The following is a 19,943-nucleotide window of genomic DNA, read 5'->3' as shown; positions in this document are numbered from 1 at the left end:
CTTAGTACTGCTCTGCACAGGTTAGATTCAATCTTCCCTCACTTATGCAACAAATCAATGCAATAAGTGAGTCAAGAGACACCCCCCAAAATAAGTGAGGGTTGGCCACCGTAGGAGTTATGGTCACAAAATTTATTTTCCTTGTGTAAACAGATCTTGATTGCAGAACCCAGCTAATTATTGATTCTGTTAAGGCTTAGCTTCAAATTAAAGTCAATTTCAATTGCACATGTAAAGAATTTTATTAATTGATTTTAAAAAACAAAGATGGAATGAAGTGTATTAAAACTAAGAAGTATCATTTTAAACATTAAACTGAAGCTTATCATAATTGCATTGTATACCTGAGTGCAGTAGAAATGTACGCTTGAGAGAAAAATACATGGTATGTTAAGGGAAAATGATGTTTCCCTAAAATATCCCTTAAAATAAATCATTGTCCCTTGTTTTTCCATGTGGTTTTCCCAAAGGACACCACCCTAATGCCACCACATATGCAAGGGACTCAAAAGCATCACCACCCGGGGGGGGGGCAAGTGGGGCAATTTGCCCCAGGCCCCGCAGGGGCCCCCACGAGAATATTGCATTCTGTAGTATTGCAACTTTTTGTTATAGAAGGGGCCCCTGAAATTGCTTTGCCCCAGGCCCCCTGAATCCTCTGGGCGGCCCTGCTCAAAAGTCAGGAGACACACGGACACTGACTTTGCAGGTCTCAAGAGCTGGTCCCTCCTGGTCATGTTGTGGAGTATAGAGGATGTATGCACTGCTATCCTTTCTTTTTAGATACTGGATATCATCCCTGGGGCATGTTTATTTCCTGACTTGCAGTAATGGAACTGATGCAACCTTGAGATTCTGAAAGTACAATATATTTATGATAAGTGACATTTCTACCATCAAGTGAAGCATTACACAGTAGACATTTAACACTGCTGCCTAGTTGTATTAGCAACCAAAACACGGCACCTCCTTTTGATACACATTTTTTGAAGACAATTAGATCTCCCCTTCCTTTTGATCCTTCTGATAAATCCATAGTATTTGCAAGTTTTGAAAGGCCAGAATTAAACACTTCAAAGCACTGTCATTGGAAGAAGAAATTCAGCCTACCCAGCAAAAATTCATACTCAATCCTGTCTCAGCCAAGGTCAATAACTGTATCAACTCCTAGAAGGGAACAGAACAAAAACTCTCTTTTTAACCTTCCAACTTTACGTCCTTCTAAACAAATGTGTTTCAAAAACTGAGGAAAAAGGAAGAGCTCATGCAAGAGTCCCAGTGTTTCAAAATGATGCCTTGTCCTGCCATAAGGAAGGGTCTTTTATAAAAGAAAAAAACAAGAACTGAATATTATTCAATGTAATTCACCATCAAGGACAGGAAATCCCCTTCTGACAGATGGCATTTTAAGGGCAGAGGCCAGATTCTGCTCCTAGTTATACTGGTGTCAATTCCAACTTACTCCACTGAAGCCTCTCAGGATTTACAGTAGAAGCAAGCCCGGTAAATCCCTGGCCAAACAGGTGGAACCTTAAGGGCAGGAAATGCCCTGCTGGACAGGTGGAATTTTAAGTCTCCAGGAGTTATACTTCAGTTAGCAGATAATGTTCTACTAGAAAACCAGAGTTTACACTTTGCACCACTCACCAAATTCTCCTAGGAATAACACTTAGTGCAGTGCCCTACATCTTCAACACGTTTACAAATATTAACTAACTAATCCTTACAAAACCTCCATGAGGCAGGAAATTATAATAATCATATCGCAGATGGGGAAACTGAGCCAGACAGGTACCCAAGGCCACAAAGCAAGTCACAGCAGAACCTGGACAAGGCCCCAAGAAGCTCTCCTGACTCCCTGGCTTGTGCTTAATCCACTGCACTCTGCACCATCTCAGAAAACCAGAGATATTTTGGATATTATTTTAATAGCCTAAGCCAGAGGTACTTAAGTATTAACTTCCAAAATCTCCTTTTCTCCCTAAAAGCCACCACAGGTCAGTGGGTTATCCATCCTCACTGTCCCAGAGTTCTAGCTGAAGTGGGCAGGGTCTTTTCGGTTCAGAGACCCCATCTATGGAAGTGAAGGTGTTGAACTGTCTTCAAGCCTGTGACTGAGGAGGCCTCTCTGTTGGAGTCCGTATAGGTTAGGGCATTTTGGTGTCCCTCCTCTTTGTAGTGGTTCTTCCCTTTAAGAACATTTTTTCCTGTTTGCCCACTTTGTTTGTCTTGCTACTGTCTCTGGGCACTCAGCCCAAATAGATTTAATTTTTGTTCCTTATATGCAGAGTCCCAGATACTATTTCTGAAGTGGGGACTTTATAAATTAATAAATATATAACGTTTATAAATAAAATATTATAACCACAGTTCATGTCAATAAGAAAGAATTTATAACAAATGCCAATAAAAGCTAGAAAGCGCTGTGTATTAAGGACCATTCTAACAGGGAATCGGTTTTTTAACAGAATTAACCATGCACCAATGGATACTTTAATTTTTAAAGGACTCTGAACATTGGGGACCTGGATCTCCTCTCACTCACATTGATTTTCCACTGGTGTAACCCAACTGATAGTGGAATTACTCCATCTTTACACCAGTGTGAGAGAAGAATTGGGCCCTAAACATATTCTACCTTCACTTCATCTGCAGAACACCCAGTGATATCAACAAGGAGTTTCTTTACAATGACCAAGATGGAAATGGCATAGGGTTATATGTACCCTTCAGTGCACAAAATGAATAGAATCCATGCATAAGAGCAGTAGCTACACTTTGGTTGCACACACAAAGCTTAATCAAAAGCCCCTTGAAATCAATGGAAGTAGCTGCTGTGACTGAATTGGAGCTGCTCCGTAGTAATTGATGAATCCTGTATGTTGACCTGGCCATTGGGATGTTTACTGAATGAATATATAGTTTTTCCTAATACAGGACCATAGGGGGAAAAACAGGCATGAAGGAAAAGGAATGGTTCAAACTAAGCCATCACTCAGCAACAGTAGAGGGTTGTTAAGAGACAGCATCAGGATAGAAAAAGGCCCATGCAGACTGGATAACAAAATAACTGTGACAGATTTTTTTGAAAAAAATAACATTTTCTCAAGAGGGTGGGGGAGTTATTCAGGAGAACCAGCTGGAGACACTCAACACCCTGCTGGTGGTGTCTGAAGAAGCTAGGTTACCAGCAGGAGAGGATGGGTAAGCCTTTGGGTAAGACAGACACCCATGTCAACCGTTGGTTGTTTTCAGATACTTTGTTCCAACTACAAGATAAACAATACTTTGGTTTAAGAAGGCTGTCTGATCACTATATTCACCGCTAGTTACAGACTCCTGCAAGGAAGAACCACAGGTGCTAGAACTCAGTAAGCATTGTCAATACAAAGGGTACCGTGACCCAGAGCCTGGTCTAAGAGTGAGAGAACTATGGAATTCTACCACAGGATAGTAAAGGCACAAGGCCTGACCCCAGAGGGGGTGCACTCAGACAGACCAGGAAGAGAAAGAAGTGCAGCTAGCCTGCAACTGCAACAAGGACATTGAACCAGGCCCACAGTATCCAAAGTGTCAAAAGCTGAAGAATTTTACTGCCTGGCACAACCACAGGCCTGGTACGGACAAGGGAAATATAATAACCTGGGGCTGAATGCTGCAGCAGAGATAGACTCCTAACTGCCCACCAGACAATGTATTGATCTTGTATTTAAAATCACTGTGCAGATTGAGGCCTCAATGCTACAATCTACCTCAGCAGGGCCCTATGACTGTGAAGAACTCCACTGACTTTAACAGAACTCAGAAAGGGCTGATATGTGTGGAGTCCCATTGAAATCAGTGAGGCTTGCCACATGTACCAGAGTCCACACACCTGGATCAAACTGCAGGACTGGGGCCTGACTAACCAGGAAATTCACCAGAGGCTCCATGTAAAACAGGTGTTCCACCTTACTTTCTTTGTAAATGATACTGAAGAGCAGAAGCGAAGGATTTGCCTACCCAACCTGCTAGTTTGCAAAGTTCCTCCTCCACTCACATGGTTGATTATGTCAAGATAAAAAATTGGGACAACAATATACCGTATATACTCGTTCATAAGCCAAATTTTTTTAGTAAAAAAGGGAAGCATCAGAGAAGGGAGTGGGCTTATGAACGGGTATAGAGAGGTGGGGAGAGTTGGGACACAGCCTCCCCGCCCCCAACGGAGGGGGCAAGGAGAGGCAGCACAGCCAGCAGAGCCAGAAAGGAAGAGGCAGGGCCAGAGTCTCTCCTCTTCTGGCCATGCTGCTCTCCCCGCAGCCGCCAAAGCAGCTGCAGCTCCGGGGCCGGCAGGCTGTGGCCACGCCGCTCTGGCCGGGCCAGAGACATCCTTCCCAGCCCACCCAAAGTAAGGTGGGAAGGGATGGGATGGAGAAAGTGTGGGGGTCCTAGGCTAGGGGTGGGGCGGGAAGGGGTTACATGGGCAGGAGCCATGTGGGGAGGTCCCAGGTTAGGGGTGGAGTCATGTGGGGAGTGTTCACAGGGGTTATTCCTCTGACCCCCAGCTTCTCCCCCTCAAAATTTCCCCTTCAGTTGCTGTCCCGGCCCATCAGGGTAAGCCTCTGGCAGGCTGGGACATTTTGTTTACTTAGGTTTACCTCCATGCCTGCGGACGCTCGAGGTAAACAAACCATCTCGGCCTGATGGCCCGGGAGCCAAAGTTTGCTGACCTCTGAATTATAGGGTTGGCTTATGAATGAGTCATAAAAATTTGCCATTTTTACTTATCCATCTTGGTGGGATGGGGGCCAGCTTATAAACAAACTGGCTTATGATCGAGTATATACAGTATTTTTTTTTAGCAGCTGACCAGATCTGAGATCCAGGTTATCCACAAACAAGTCACCTTAAAAAGAAAAATACCCATCTTGAAATACAAATATTTCAATTTGATCATAATCTTGTGGGGGAGAGGTTATGCAGGTATTTTATAAATAAATCTGCAAGACTGCAATATGAAGGGTATAGAAATGAATTCAACATTTTTCAGATCTTATAGAGTCACTGGGTCTTATTATGCTCTGAACTATACTAATGTAAATCAGGAGGAACTCCAGAGTTATGCCAGTGTAAAAGCCCTGTGAAGCCAGAATCAGGCTCTTAATATTTTTTGTGTATGTCAATATTAGTTCAGCCCAGCTAGGAGCATTCCCTAAGCACTATACTATTTTAATGATTACATCTTGAGTCCTACCATCAGAGTATTGTGTGCAGAGATTGCAATCCCCATTAAGTATTATTGATCACATCTTTTCAGGTTCAGCAGGATCTCTGATAGGATTTCTGACTGTGGAATTAGAAATCCTGTCTGCTTCCAGAATTAGACCCTCATAAGCTCTCATTCTGCAGAAATCCTGGCTTTTGCTGTTATGAGCTGCATTGGAAGAGGATGATTAAAGTTGTGACTGTTACTTTAAATCCTCAAACTGAGCTCTACAATGTAGCTCAGCTGTTTGTACAGAAATATGCAACAATTATGATGAAGTCAAATCCATTCTACAATTCCAGTGATCATTATAGTAACCTGCATTCACAGTATTTACCTGGAGATAGATAAAAATAGAATAACAGATAAGCAACCGTATATCATATGTCTGTTACTTATCTAAATGTTCCAGTGACATCATTTACCACACCCTCCTTATCTGGTATTTTTTCTCCATAATATGTGAATTTTGAAAATCCATTTGACTTATAAATGAAGTGAAAGATAATATTCTGTGGCTCTTTTTTTCCCTCCCATTCCTTCTACTGATCTGCCCTTAACATCTGCCCTATAATAGTTGTAACTTTGAGCATCATTGCACATAATCACACTGGTATCTGAAAGGACAATGTTAGGTCAAATAAAGCACCAAATTTAGGGGCTTTCCCTTAATTCCAACTGACAGGATTTTTTAAATGTTCCTTTTTGGTGTTTGCAAATACAAATACTGTACAGTTATTTTTGAGAACAAGAAAGTAAAGTAGCCTCGCAGTTGTCTTTAAATGCAATTGAAATTCACTGGTCTATTTTTGTCCAAGCTCACTGGAAATGCAAAAAATAAATAAAAAAATAGCAGAAAGAGTGACAAGTAAATTAGCTTTCTAAATCTCTTTCAGTTTTAATATGGTGCTTTGAGTTTTGTAACAACATTTGTTGTTTAAAAATATGTGACTTTCAAACTGTCCTTTTAACTACAGCCAAACTACCTAGGTGTGTGACCTCACCAGGTCTCATTAGACAAGTGAGTGGGGTTGGGCCTTGTCAACATTTGTATGAAAAGTCTACATGGAAAGAAATAGGACATGGTGTTGGGGACTATCATCGGCTGAATATCCTCATGCTTAAAGTTAGCCACATCCTTATGTACCTTGTGGAACTGCTGCCTAAGCAGGTCACATTCCTCCTTGTGAATAAATATTGAATCCATGGCCCAGTACAGAAGACAGGACACCAGTTTTACATGTAACTGAATGGAGAATCAGGCCCTCTGTCTTTTGGATTACTTGGAACAAAGAGATCTTGATTTTGTCAATTCCTGGCTAATGGTAATTAAACATGCAATTTTACCTTTCTCTTAACTCCCACTGCTTACTTGTCTCTCATTTTGAGAGACTTCACTCTTTTTAATGCCATAGTTTCCTACATTCCATACAGATGTGCTCTTCCTTCATGTTTACAGCTGAAACTAAGATATTGAGGATACAGAGATATTTACAATAGAGGAATTAATCCGCTAAACTTTGTTTCCTGCATTAACTTTTTTTTTTTTTTTAATCTCTCAATTTGGGTCTTTGTCATACACTATGTTCCACATTTAGGCCTTCACAGGTTAAGAGGTTGCATCTGTATTGTCATAAAAAACAAAATTAATCGCAGTTCTAGTTCAGCACTTTTTCCATGTGGTTTTTCAAATTTACTACATTAAGTCCCCCAGATTTCTTCTCCACTGAGTACTTTACTCTGCAAGCAGTTACTTAGAACTTTTCCAAATTGAGTAACCTGATTTCAGTCTGTTTGAGATATATTCCCTATATCTGAAATGCACACTGCTATAATAGTAATAACTACAAAAAGGCAACTATTTTTTAAGGGTGACCATTGTAGGTATTATTATACACAATATACATATTGGTAAACAAAGAGACATAGAGGTCAACATTTAAAAAAAACAATCCACTAATTCTGAAAATCTCTGTTTTTAGGTGTCTGACTTGAGACACACAGATGGCCTCATTATTTAGAAGTGCTGGGCATTTGAAGCTCGTATTGGCTACAACTGGGATTGTGGGTGTGCAGCACTTCTGAAAAGCAGGTCCTAGGTCTTAAGTTGAGTACCCAAAACATGAGGCACCCAAAATTAGTGGACCCTTGAAAACATGGCTCTAAATGACTTGCCCAAAATTAGACATCGAGGGCCTGACCCAAAGCCTACTGAAATCAACAGAAAGATTCCCAGGGATTTCAATTGAATCAGAACCTGAATCAGTGGCACAGTGAGGAAAAGGACCCACACATTCTGATTCTGGTACACTCATCTCACATCTTAACAACCATAGAACTCTACTACCCAGGAGTCGTACAGAGTGTTAAAATCATAAGAAATGAAGAGCACAGTTTTCAATAACTGCTATAGTACTAACTTCCTAAAGGTGCATAAAACCTCTGACTACAGAAGTGTCCTTCTCTGCATATATAATTCTAGCTAATGTAGGGAAAGAAGTGTACAGTATAATATATATTACTCAGACTATTACAGAGCACTGGATCACAGTCAAAAATATTCTTTCAGGAATTGTTTTCTTTAACAGATGTTGCTTCATTCTAGTGAATAAAGCTAGGCAAATGAGCACACTCACTCATATGGCCATTTTTGAATATGCCTAAACTAACCTTCCTGTTGAGAAGATGTTAAAATATTCATACGTTGTAACAAAATGTTCTTGCTGTTATTGTGATAAAAATAATCTTCTCTTGGCTGAAAATTAATTGTTGAGCATTCCACCGCTTTATGATGTCCTCAGACATTCAGTGCATTTTTTCTTTTCTTTTTGGTGTTTAGAGGAATATGGTACAGAGAATTTATGAACTGAGCAAATAGCACAAGGATATAAAAATATATCAAAGGCACCTAGCTGCATCATAAAAAAAAAAAAAAAAAATAGGAGAGAGATGCTTCAGTGATTTGTATGTCAACAAGCCTGGTACTTATTCCACATTTTTTCTTTCCCACAGATTGTCACTTTTCTGAGTCTATGCCCTGAAATCACTCCTGGTTCTCTGATCTAAAATGGAAAATGTTCTTTTAGCTTTTAGCAGCATTTACCTGAGATGACCTTTTACTATCACTTCCTATTTTAAAACATTGAAAATAGGAGTTTTTAATAAAAAGGGAAAGTAAAAACCCACCAGCATATGGCCAGCTGGCAGTTCCATTTTTAAAACTGGCATTTATTTTCTTATATACCATGTTTCAGTAGTCGCAGTAGTTAGCAGCTTTCACCAATGGCTGTGTCAGTTTTAATCTTTTAGTAAAAAAGCAAGAATGTTAGCAAACTATAATCTACCCCAATCAATTTTTAATAGAAGTGTAAAGTTATCAGGCCTAATTCTGCTCTCATACCAATGTATAAATCGAGAGTAATTATTGGAACCACAACACTGTAGAAAGTTTTGTAAAAGGAGAGCAGATCAATTCCAGTAACTGGCAAGACCTCAGTGCTTAATTTATGCCGGGGCTAAGCCCCGGCATCTCTAGCCTTGGCAGTTCATAGCCCCGGTACCTCTGGGCTTGCTGCATCTATGAAAGTAAAAAAATTGCTTCAGTCCCAGCACCCTTTTCATTACAGATTAAGCATTGCTTGGCCTACTAGCAAGTTTAATTTACACAGGGATTTTTAACATGTAAATTACATTACAGTGAATTATAAAACCAGAGAGAGAGAGAGAGATTCTGATGAAATCATGAACTATAAGTGCAGAGTTCAGATAGTTTGTGAGATCAAAATCTCACAGTTTAGTTACAACAGAACTACAAAGGTTCAAAATAAAGTTGAATTGCAAGAATTACATCAGCTATTTAAAAAAAGAAAATAACTCTTCAGCAGTGAAACAGCATGAGAGGGCATTTGAAGTTATGGGCTAAACTCCCACTCACTTCAGTGAAGCCAAGATTGGGCACAAAATATTTCAAATCATTTTTAAGCCTTGCTACAATAAAAACATGCATCCCAATGTGAAAAAAAGATAGGGCCTACTTAAATAAACAATAGGTGTATCAATACAGATTGAAACAGTGTATCTACTCCACAGATATTTATAAATATTCATAAACTCTTTAGAATACTGATAGGAGTCTTTATAGATTCTGCAACTAATATAGTATTGGTGCTTTATAAAAATTTTAGATTTGGACAGAACTGAGATTTATAAATGGAGGGCCAAATTCTGTTCTCAGACCCCTGAAACTGAAATCAGCATCTTGCCCTTTTTAAAAAAAAATGTATTCTCAGCTGGGCAGCATGTTACAGTGGATATTGCACTAGACCAAGGGTAGGCAACCTATGGCACCCATGCCAAAGGCAGCACGTGAGCTGATTTTCAGTGGCACTCACACTGCCCGGGTCCTGGCCACCGGTCTGGGGGAGCTCTGCATTTTAATTTAATTTTAAATGAAGCTTCTTAAACATTCTTATTTACTTTACATACAACAATAGTTTAGTTATATATTATAGACTTGTAGAAAGAGACCTTCTAAAAACGTTAAAATGTATTACTGGCACGCGAAACATTAAATTAGAGTGAATAAATGAAGACTCGGCACACCACTTCTGAAAGGTTGTCGACCCCTGCACTAGACTGAAAGGCAGGAGACTCAGGTTCTGATCTTCAAAATTATTTAGGCACCTAATTCCCATTGAAATCAATGTAATGTAGGCACCTAAGTATCTTTGAGAGTTCAGGCCTTGGGCTTTATTCCTGGATCTGCCACTGAGTTCCTGGGTGATGCTGAGCAAGTATCTTATATTCTCTGAGTGCCAGGTTCCCCCCATCTGTAAAATGTAAAGAATAATTCTTATTCACTTTTATAAAGTTATGAGATCTATGATTTAAAAGTAATATATAAGTGCTAGGTATTATTATTTATTCTAGAACTACGCCACTGTACATATCCTCATCTGATGCCTTTCCCCCCTTTAATAGCTAAGGTAAGACATGGATTTCAAATATCTTATAGTAGTACATGCAGTGAGATGATAACTAATATTCAGAATTCCTCTTATATTGTAAGAAGGGAATGTGGTTTTTCGTGAACTCAGTGTTATCCAATGGAATTTGCCCTGCGGGATAGGCTATTCCTCTGCAGGACTGTAGGAATTTTAAGAGAGAGGCTCTCTAGAACAGTGTGTCTCTGTATCTTTAAGTTTCACAGAGGGTAACGAAATTTAATTCATTCTTGAACAAATGATTAGGAGGTAAAGAAAAGAAGGGGTGTTACATTTTTAATTAATTTTCTTTTATGGAATCTTTTCCTCAAAAATACACCAGTGAATTTTAGGGTAAAATCTTGTTGTATATAATCAGCAGATAGTTATAAAGTTGGGTCATTCGGGGGATTTTTGGGGAATGGGTTCAGAGAGTCCATGTTAATCGTCAGTGGAAGAGAGATGACCAAGAGTGGGTGAAATACTGCAATTATGTTGTAATGAAGGATTGCTGAAACTAGAGACTGATTCAACCACAACCCCCCAAAGTTTGAATAAATTCAAAATCTGAATATTGGAGTGTTCAAGATGCAGATCACCATTTTGCGAAATGAGTCCATCTCTAATTAAAATTCACCTGCACTTCCACAAATGAACAGCTAACAGAAAGGCTGATTTTGGTCTCCTCCCAGGTAGATTAAATACAGTATATTATGTAATAAAACCACCTTCCAGCAAATGCAATGTCTCTTCCAACATGTATTACTTTCATATCATTAGGTATCAACAGCAAAAAATAATGGCCTACAAATGAAGCCTTCTATTTTAATAGGAGATAGAGTTTATATCTCAATTTAATGCAAACTGTTGATTAAGATGATTGGTAGGTTACATTAAACACAGTATTTTCCTATTCCTGCACACCAGAGCTGCTCTTTATTGTTACATCAGTTCACATGATCTCTGCCAACCATGGGTAATTGGAGAGGGGCAAACATAACTTTGTAGAAAACAGTTTATCTGGGCTGTACTATGTAATGGTAATAGTTATATCTCAGTGTAGCTAGTATGTCCCACACAGAAAGACAGAAAAAGTATCTTATAGTCAGTGTATCAGCTCTGCTTATGCTTATTCAACAATAGCTCACAAGGGGGTATGTCACCTTTTTTTATCAGATGGTGGGCTAAATTCTACACTGTTACACTAGTGTAAATCTGAAGCGACAGTATTGACTTCAGCTGAGTTACTCCAAATTTTACACCAGGGCAACTGAGCAGAATTTGCCCCAAAGAGTGCAAAGCACTTTGAACACACTCCAACTGAAGTCAAAGGCGAAGTTCCCACATACCCCAACAATGCAGAATCAGATTTTGTGTTCCCATCTCTGGCCTCCCAAAACACAGTGTTAGCTCACTGTTTATTAATTATTATCTAAATGAATGACTTTACATTAAGGTTCCGGCTATCTTCATCCAGAGTTCAAACAAAAGAGCCCCAGCATTCTGTCAGGATGATTCCCTATGTTATCCTTCTGCAGTTCAGAATGTGGGTCTCTCCTTTTGGGTCTTTACCCCTGGTTTGAAACCTTGGCAGGCTGAGACTTCTAGCCCTCCCGAAATGTAGGTCCTCCCCAAAGGAAGAGGACATTAGCCAGCTGTGACTCCTTCAGGAATGTGACTGGGTAGTGGAGGAAGCACTGCCTGAAAGTAACAACCTACTGTAACACCTCAGCAACTTTTCCAGCCCCCTTTCTACCTCTTACACACACTGCCCTCCCTTTCTCGCTTGTTTCCTTCCGCTAGTGAAAAGCCTGATCATTTCTTGCTGTGATTTTTGTCCAGGCTGTCTTTCGTTTAGGGAGATCCCAGGCTAGGTGCCCCCTGCACCCTGCTGCAGAAACTTCTCCATCCTTGAGATCTCACCACTGCCATGGGTGCCATAACACTGCCCCCTTTTGTACCGTGCCATTGACCTAACCTGTCCGAATGTGAAAGTCCAGCACTAATACATAGCTGTCCCCCCCTTCTCCCCTCCGATACAGAGATTACTTCTGTAGGTCCCAAGCAAAGCAGGAAAGAAAATTAAATACAAATCTGACCCGCCCCCCCCGCCCAGCAATCACCCCTCCCCTCCCTGCCCAGCCCCCGAGGGAGCCCCGTGCGCGCCCCGATCCAATGCACAAATGCCACACACACGTTTGTCTCCCAAGGCAGATCAAAGGAAACGGTGAGGTCAGCGCACGGCCGGAACGGAGCAGGCGGGGGGAGAGGGGGACGGAACCGGAGTTTTCACAGCGCCAGATCGAATCCAGCTGGGAGCACAACTCTCAGTTGGGGAGGGGGGGCGCAATATGGGGATATTTACCTTGGAGGTTTTGCACTCGGATGTCGCTAATCTGCCCGATCAGCTCCTCCCGCTGAAACCAGTCCCACTCGTGCCCTGCCATGGAGCAGCAGGCGGGTGGGGGCGGACACAGCGCTGCTTGGGAAACGGGGATCCCCCCCAGACACACGCGCAGCCGGGGTCTGGAGCCGGGAGAGAGGAGCGAGCCGGAGGAGAGGCTGGGGGCGGGGGAGAGCGGCAAGGGGATCAACACGGCGCTGCGCGCACACAGCAGCGCCGCGGGGCCAGCCGAGCCCCCTGCGCGCAGGGGAGGGGGCCGGGGAGCCCAGCAGAGCCCCCCCCGCGGAACAGGGGCAGGGAAAGGGGAGCCCGGCGCAAGCCCACAGCGAGGGGGGAGCAGGAGCCGGGGGTGGAAGGGAGCCCAGCCGAGGCGCCCACGCCGCTCCCTGCCCCTCTCCGCAAGGGGCCGGCGGGCGGGCGGTCCGCTCTGAGCAGCCCCGGGGCCGGCTCAAGTTTTTATGGCTCGCGCCGAAGTCGGAGGTCTCTAAGTTGCATATTGTGATGCCGCCTTGTGTCGCTGAGTTGACGCAGCCGCAGGTTGGGCGGCGGTGGGAAGCAGACGCCCGCCCGGGGAGAGGCACCTGGTTAGTATTTGCTGGCAAGCAAAGCAGGCGTGGTACACAAACACCTTCCAGCCCCCAGGGCTCCCCCCGCCTCCCCGGGCGGCCGGCCGGCCAGCCGCTACTGAGGAATGGGCGCTGCTAACGAAAAAGGAAGTGAAAGCCCAGGCTCGGGGAGCTGCTAGTCACACACCCACGATAAATAAACCCTGCGGGGCATCGCCGACCAGTGCCGGAAAAACAGCACCGACGGGAAGGATCGGGGAGGAGCGAACGCGTGGAACCCTCCAACCTGTAGATACTGCGCATCCAGGGCTGAATCGGACACAGCAGCCACTGGGAAGCAGTGGTTACCCCAGCTGGTCTGTGCTGCCAAAAGGGCTTCTTCTGACATCGCTGAGAATCGCCATCAGGACAATCCCTGTGCACTGGTCACATGCTGTCTCCTCTCTCCTAAAAATTCTCTTGATCTGTGCCATTAACTTTAAGAACAACGCTCGAGTCTCCACTGACACACACACCCCGAAGGAAAAGACCTTGTACGATCATTTGTGGTCCCGCTCAGCACTGGACATTTTACAAAAGTCAGATTGCTTGCACTGGCAGCAGGGGACCTGGATGAAATGTAAAGCTCTTTTCTGTTCCAGATGGTGGGGAGGCTAGTCCTCTAAAGTAAATTGCACAAATCAGGAGAGATCTGCAGCACAAAAGGAAGAGAGAGGGAGTGTCAGGCAAAATAATTTTTTCCCAATCAGTATTAAATAAATAATCACTACTAGTAATTAAAATAAATAATTAATATTACAATTTATTTTTTTGTGTTTTATCATCTATTCTGGTGAGCTTTATTTGTGGTCTGTTGTGACATTTATGGTCTTTTCCTGTCATGCCATGTGGCCCCATATTTGAATTATTGGACAAGGAGACATTAGGATTATTGAGGTGTTTAATTACTACAGTGATGGCTGTTGTATAAAAACCTAAATAGATAGTAAAAGCATGTACATTTTCTTTATATATAGTTATTTAATCTGTACATTGCATTGTTTTTATTATGCTTTCCTTGCAATTCCACAACATTAAATAATTTAAACAAAAGAAATTATTAATACAACCAAGTACTACTAGTAGAGTATGATTAGTTGGACTAATAAATGACTTGGGATCTGTAAATTTTAATATCAGTGTATTGGAACTTGCAAATTTAAATATAACTGAACTGGGATCTGCAGGTTGTATCACTTAATACTTTAAAGTGCTTGTGAGATGCCAGATAGAAATTGATGCCATGCTCTCAGGCTGTTTCACCCAGTTCTGGAATGGACTCATACTGTTCCCAGAGCCAGTCTAACAACTTTTCCTATCCTAAGTAAAAATCAGATGGGGAAAGCAGGGAAGCTAAATTATGAGCACAGCAACCAGTAAGCAAGCTATTTATCACAAGAAAATACCAAGAAATCACTCCACACTTGGGCCTAGAATCAGCTCTGACTACCAGCATAATTATTATTTAGATTAGAGTAGGTAAAGACACAGCCTACCCTGAGTTTACAAATGAAAAGGACAAAGAACAGAAGTAGTGTAATAGGGAAAGGGATACAGACCTTATGTTAGTTCCATTTTTAATTAATTAAACATCTGACTCATTTCTTGTAGGCATCAGGCAGAAGGGGCTCTTCGGGAAGGATCATGGTAGTAGCCTGGCATAACAGCTCTGGCAAAATACACAGTGTTTAGGGATCGGGGCTGCCCAGGGGGACAAATGGGGAAATTGGCCCCAAGGCCCTTCATGAGAATATAATAATCTATAGTTTTGCAACTTTTTTTATGGAAGGGGCCCCCAAAATTGCTTTGCCCCAGGCTCCCTGAATCCTCTGGGCGGCCCTGTTAGGGATGCAACTGAAAATAGAGCAGAGATGGTTGTGAGAGCAATAGATTGTTCGGGGCGAGGATAGAGAGTGACACCTTAAGGGACATGGTCAGATAAATTGGGAGAGGCAGAGCTAACTGGGGTCTTCAAGGATAAGATATTTACTCCTGATATGGCAGCTCAGGGAAGCAGGATTCAGAGCAACATGGTCACTAAAGAGCCTGATATTTAACACCAGAAAGTATGTTCCATTCAGATGGGAGACAAAAAACAGTATTGCCAACCCCAAGTATTGAAAAATCGTGAGTCAGGTCCCAAAAAATTGTGAGAGGGGCTTAAAAAATAATGAGATTTTTAAAAAAAATGTTGGCTTCTTATTTGCCTTTTGCTTTTAATCCTTTAAGGGTCATATTTTCCCCCACAACCATGAGGGCTAGAAACTTATGTAACCTCTGCTTGCTCAGAGTGGCACCCTGTCCCCCTCTAGTGGTGGCTAGGCTTTCTAGAGCAGTGTTTCTCAAACTTTTGTGTTGGTGACCCCTTTCACACAGTGGGACCCCTCTTATAAATTAAAAACACATTTTTTATATTTAACACTATTATAAATGCTGGAGGTTAAGTGGTGTTTGGGGTGGAGGCTAACTGCTCGCAACCCCCCATGTAATGACCTTGCGACCCCCTGAGGGGGTCACGACCCCCAGTTTGAGAACCCCTGCTCTAGAGATTTGTGAGCCTGCTACAGCTTTGGCTAAGAGACACATTTTTTAACTCATGCATCTTTTAGCTCATGCAGTAGAGACTTGTGCATTAAGCTCCAGAGATCCCAGGTTTGAGCCCCACTGCCGATTACCCTGAGTGGGTCAGTGTTGTACTTATTTTTTAAAAAATATAAAAGCAGTGTGTCTTCCATAATTACCACTCCAAATACTGTGAGACTCACACTCAAAATCACTGAGAACTTGTGGGAGAGAAAGTCTAGGAATGCGCTACATGCTTACTAAACAAGTAAGTGATAACATGCAATGAGGACTGGAATATTTCTTTTGGGCAAATAACTGATGAAGTTTTTAATTAATAAGCTTGATTGCCTTTTGATTTTTAAAGGTAACAGTTTACTGTTTAAATCCCTTGGCTTTTGCTGATTGGCCAGGGCAACACTGTAAACACCTGGGGAAGAATCTGAAGGATAATGTCAGGTTTATTTTAAAAAAAAGATGGCACACTGGAAGGTGGGAAGTCTATCAGTTTGTACCGCACCTTGCACAGTGGGATCCTGATCCCTGACTGGGGCTCCTAGGAACTATGATAAATAATATTAACAACAACAACAGGGTGTTCTAGGTGAAATGATGTTACTGAACCTCTTTTTCAATTTATTCTGCAGTCTGTGTCTATCCATAATTCAGATATCTGTAAAGTTTATTTGCTTAATATCAGTTACCTGTGGATGAATTGGTGGATTATATTCTGAGTTAAAGATAATTGTCAATATTTAAAGGTGGCCTGATAAGGAAAAAGAAGCAGAGAACTCACAGCCCAGAGTATAGAAGGGGGGAGGTCTAAGGTGGTTTAAACCCCTTTTGTGCCTTCCCAGTTCTGGGCTGCTCTATAGCTCCTGCTGTAATATAGTCATCCCTGGGCAGAGGTATCTAAGCACTTGTTTACTTGGAAAGTTATTTCAATAGAATGATATTGGCATAGTTAAACCACTATATTTATATTGGTACAACTTCCCTCACTGACACGCAGACTGTATCTCTGATAGCTAGTTTGGGGGTGGCTTGTCTGCAGACTCCTGATAGAGCTTTTTAGTGGCTTCTGCATGTTCTATGAGCTCTTGTATGTGATACATATGGGTGACCAGGTCCACTGATGCAGGAACCCAGGAGCTTGTGGGCAGCAGAAGGTGGAAGCCATAATTGGGCAGAATGGGCTCTGCCAAATGGAGGCGTGGCCGTGGACCACCTTGTTGTAAGTGAATTTGGCACATGGAAGCAGGGAGACACAGTCCTCCTGATGGCAATTCAGGAAGCGGGGGATGTACTGTTTGAGAATCCACCTGCTTATTGGTCTGTGGATGATATGGAGAGGAGGTGAGGAGTACTACCTCCAGAAGTTTGAAGAGCTCTTGCCAGAAAGGGGAGACAAGCATTAGGCTTCAATCCAACACTATGCTGGTCAGTAGTCCGTGGAGCTGCAAGATGTGTTCAACAAACAGGCAGTTTCCAGGGCAGTGGGAACGATGCAAGAGGGGATAAAGTGTGCCATCTTGGTCACAGAACAACGGCCACCAAAACAACTGTACATCCATAGGAGTGAGGTAGTTTTACTATGAAATCCAGCGTTATAATAGACCAGGGGTAAGAAGGGGGTGCACAGGAGCTGAAGGAGACCTGGCTTTAGTTTAGCCCAAATGGCCAGCGAGCTGGGAATCATGCCATTACTCGAGAACTGTGAGTCTGGGCTGGCCATCTGGAACATAAACGCACTCTCATGGTGGAAAATTCCATCCCGCATTTGAAACTCCGAAGCAGGCTGGGTGTCTGCATCATCCAAGGTCTGGCAGGTTTGAGTGGTGAGGGTCGCAAGGCAGCACGGATTGAATGAGTTAGGTCCATGTCCACTGTTCAAGTTAGATGGCTTAAAGATGGCTGAACATGGTGTCATTCAGGAGTCAGCAAGTTTATCCTTGTGTGACAGGCCATCTGCCATGCTATTTCTTGCACTTGGGCAGTATGTCACAATAAAATCACATCAGGTCTGGCATTGGTTTAGGTTTTGGGCCATATGGAAGTACTCCAGATTTTTGTGGTACATAAGGACCTGGACTGGAAATTGGGCTCCTTCACAAAAATGAAGCCATTCCTCAAAAGTTGCCTTAATTGCAAGCAGCTCCTTGCCCCAGATGTCATAGTTCCACTTGGCTAGGCTTAGTTTTCTGGATTAGAAAGCAGAAGGGAGGAACTCGCTACTGGATCTCACTTGTTGGGATAACACTGCTCTTATATTGAAGCTCAGTGCATTGGCCTTCATGATGAAAGGCTTGGTAGGATCAGGATGGAGAAGGATGGGAGCAATAGTAAAGACATTCTTCAGCTGGTCAAAGGTGGAGTGGGCCTCAGGGATCACATGAACTGGCTCCCCTTCCAGGGGAGTGCTGTAATGGGAGCTACCAGCAATGACGAGGGCATGGGTGGGGGGGTATGTCATGCCTAGTGGTTGGAGCAGGAGTCAGGCCTAATGGGCAGAGCAGAGGATCAAAACCAAAGACAGCATCAGGTACCAAGCTGAAAGTCACAGTTGAGATTAAGTCAGGTGCCAAGCAAGGGGTCAAAGATGGAGACAACATCAGGTACCAAATCGAAGTTCAGTGATGGAGACAGCATCAGGGGTAAGTAGAGGAGAAGGGGCCTGGAGTAGGGCAGGACAGCAGGAACTGGGAGCAGACTGGGGTCTGGGCTGGGAGGACAGGAACCAGGAGTAGGCAGGAAAGCAGGATCCAGGAGCAAGCAGGAATGGAGGGCTCAAGAGTCAGGTAAGCAGGAGGGGTCCATAGCAGCCAGACAAGGATTTCTCTAGTTGCTCAAACAACTTCCTGTTGTTACTTCATGGTTTATATAGTACTCCTTAGCCAATCGAGGGGCTGGGTGTTTCCTCCCAATCGGGAACTTGGGGGCGGGGAAGGGTGCTCTGTGCGCTAGCCCTCCCTGGACCTTTCCCTAATTATTCAGGTGAGCTGCTGGATGGCAGGCAGTCATGGCCTGTGTGCTGCCTGGGGACCTGTGGGCCTGGGTTTGAGGCAACAGCAATGGCAGACACTTTCCATGGATCCATAGTTTACCCATAAGGAGATATTACATACCCAAGGAATTCAATCATGTTACGATCAAATTCACATTTCTCTAATTTACAATAGAGGTGATTTTGGCAAAGCCTCTCCAGAATCCCACATGCATGTTGGTCATGAAGGAGACCTGGCTCTCAGAAAAGATACCAATGTCATCTAGATAGATCACTACAAATTGGTCTGATATGTCCCTAAACGCATTGTGGATAAAGTGCTGAAAGGTTGCAGGTGTGTTACATAGACCAAAGGGTTTCACCAGGTATTAAAAATGCCCACAGAGGCTGTGGAATGCCATCTTCCATTCATCCCCTACTGGGGTACGGAGCAGGTTGTAGGCCCCACAGAAGTCCAGCTTGGTGAAAATCCTTGCAGAATGAAGTCTCGTGAAAAGTTCATTAGTGAGTGGCAAAGAGTGTCAGTTCCAAATGATAACCTTATTCAGAGCCTGACAGTCCACTCAAGGGCACAGAGAAGAAAGTTGGGACACCTGAGTGGGGTGGGGATGTGTGGATGAATGCCTCAGAGTTCAGTCTCAGAGTGCCTCCAACTTGGGCCCAAATAGGGAGTGAATATGGCCAAATAGAATCTTGGGCCCTGGCTGGAGGTCTATGGGGCAATAGTAGCGACGGGTTAGTGGGGAAATGTCCACACTCCCCTTGTCAAAAATGTCTGCAAGGTCCTGGTATTTCCTGGTACTGTTTGGGTAGCCAATATTTGGGTTTTCACAGCGTCTATTCCCATTATTCTAGAGCCCCAGAGGGGCAGTGCATCCTCAGGGTCAAACTGTGAATAGCTTCCAATTTGAACTTGGGTTCAGGGAGGCAGGACTGTTGGCAGAACAATCAGCAGAACCAAACTCACAAGCCTTACAGAGGATATATGAGTCATGAGAGGTAAGCCAGGTGATCCCAAGGATGACCAGAGAATGTGGGGATGCACCAGACCAAACTGCAGGGTTTCTTGCTGTCTCATGCATGACAGGACCCAAGAAGAGGAGTGACCCATCAATGGATTTGCCCAGGTCAGGGACTT

General features: G+C 43.1%; 1 protein-coding gene across 1 annotated transcript in view; it reads right to left on the bottom strand.

The window, feature by feature from the left end:
* CLMN (calmin) overlaps positions 1 to 13,091 on the bottom strand; it is a 93,733-nt gene extending 80,642 nt beyond the window's left edge. The window contains exon 1 of the mRNA XM_039538645.1: positions 12,596 to 13,091. Coding sequence (XP_039394579.1) covers positions 12,596 to 12,677 — 82 coding nt within the window. The 5' untranslated portion in view covers positions 12,678 to 13,091. The remainder of the gene's footprint in view (positions 1 to 12,595) is intronic.
* Between the last annotated feature and the right edge of the window lie 6,852 nt (positions 13,092 to 19,943).

The sequence above is a fragment of the Mauremys reevesii genome, linkage group 4 (genome assembly GCF_016161935.1).
Source record: "Mauremys reevesii isolate NIE-2019 linkage group 4, ASM1616193v1, whole genome shotgun sequence".
In the NCBI taxonomy this organism is placed as follows: Eukaryota; Metazoa; Chordata; order Testudines; family Geoemydidae; genus Mauremys; species Mauremys reevesii.
Note: the sequence above shows the minus strand (reverse complement) of the source record. Positions and strands in the feature narration are given on the sequence as shown.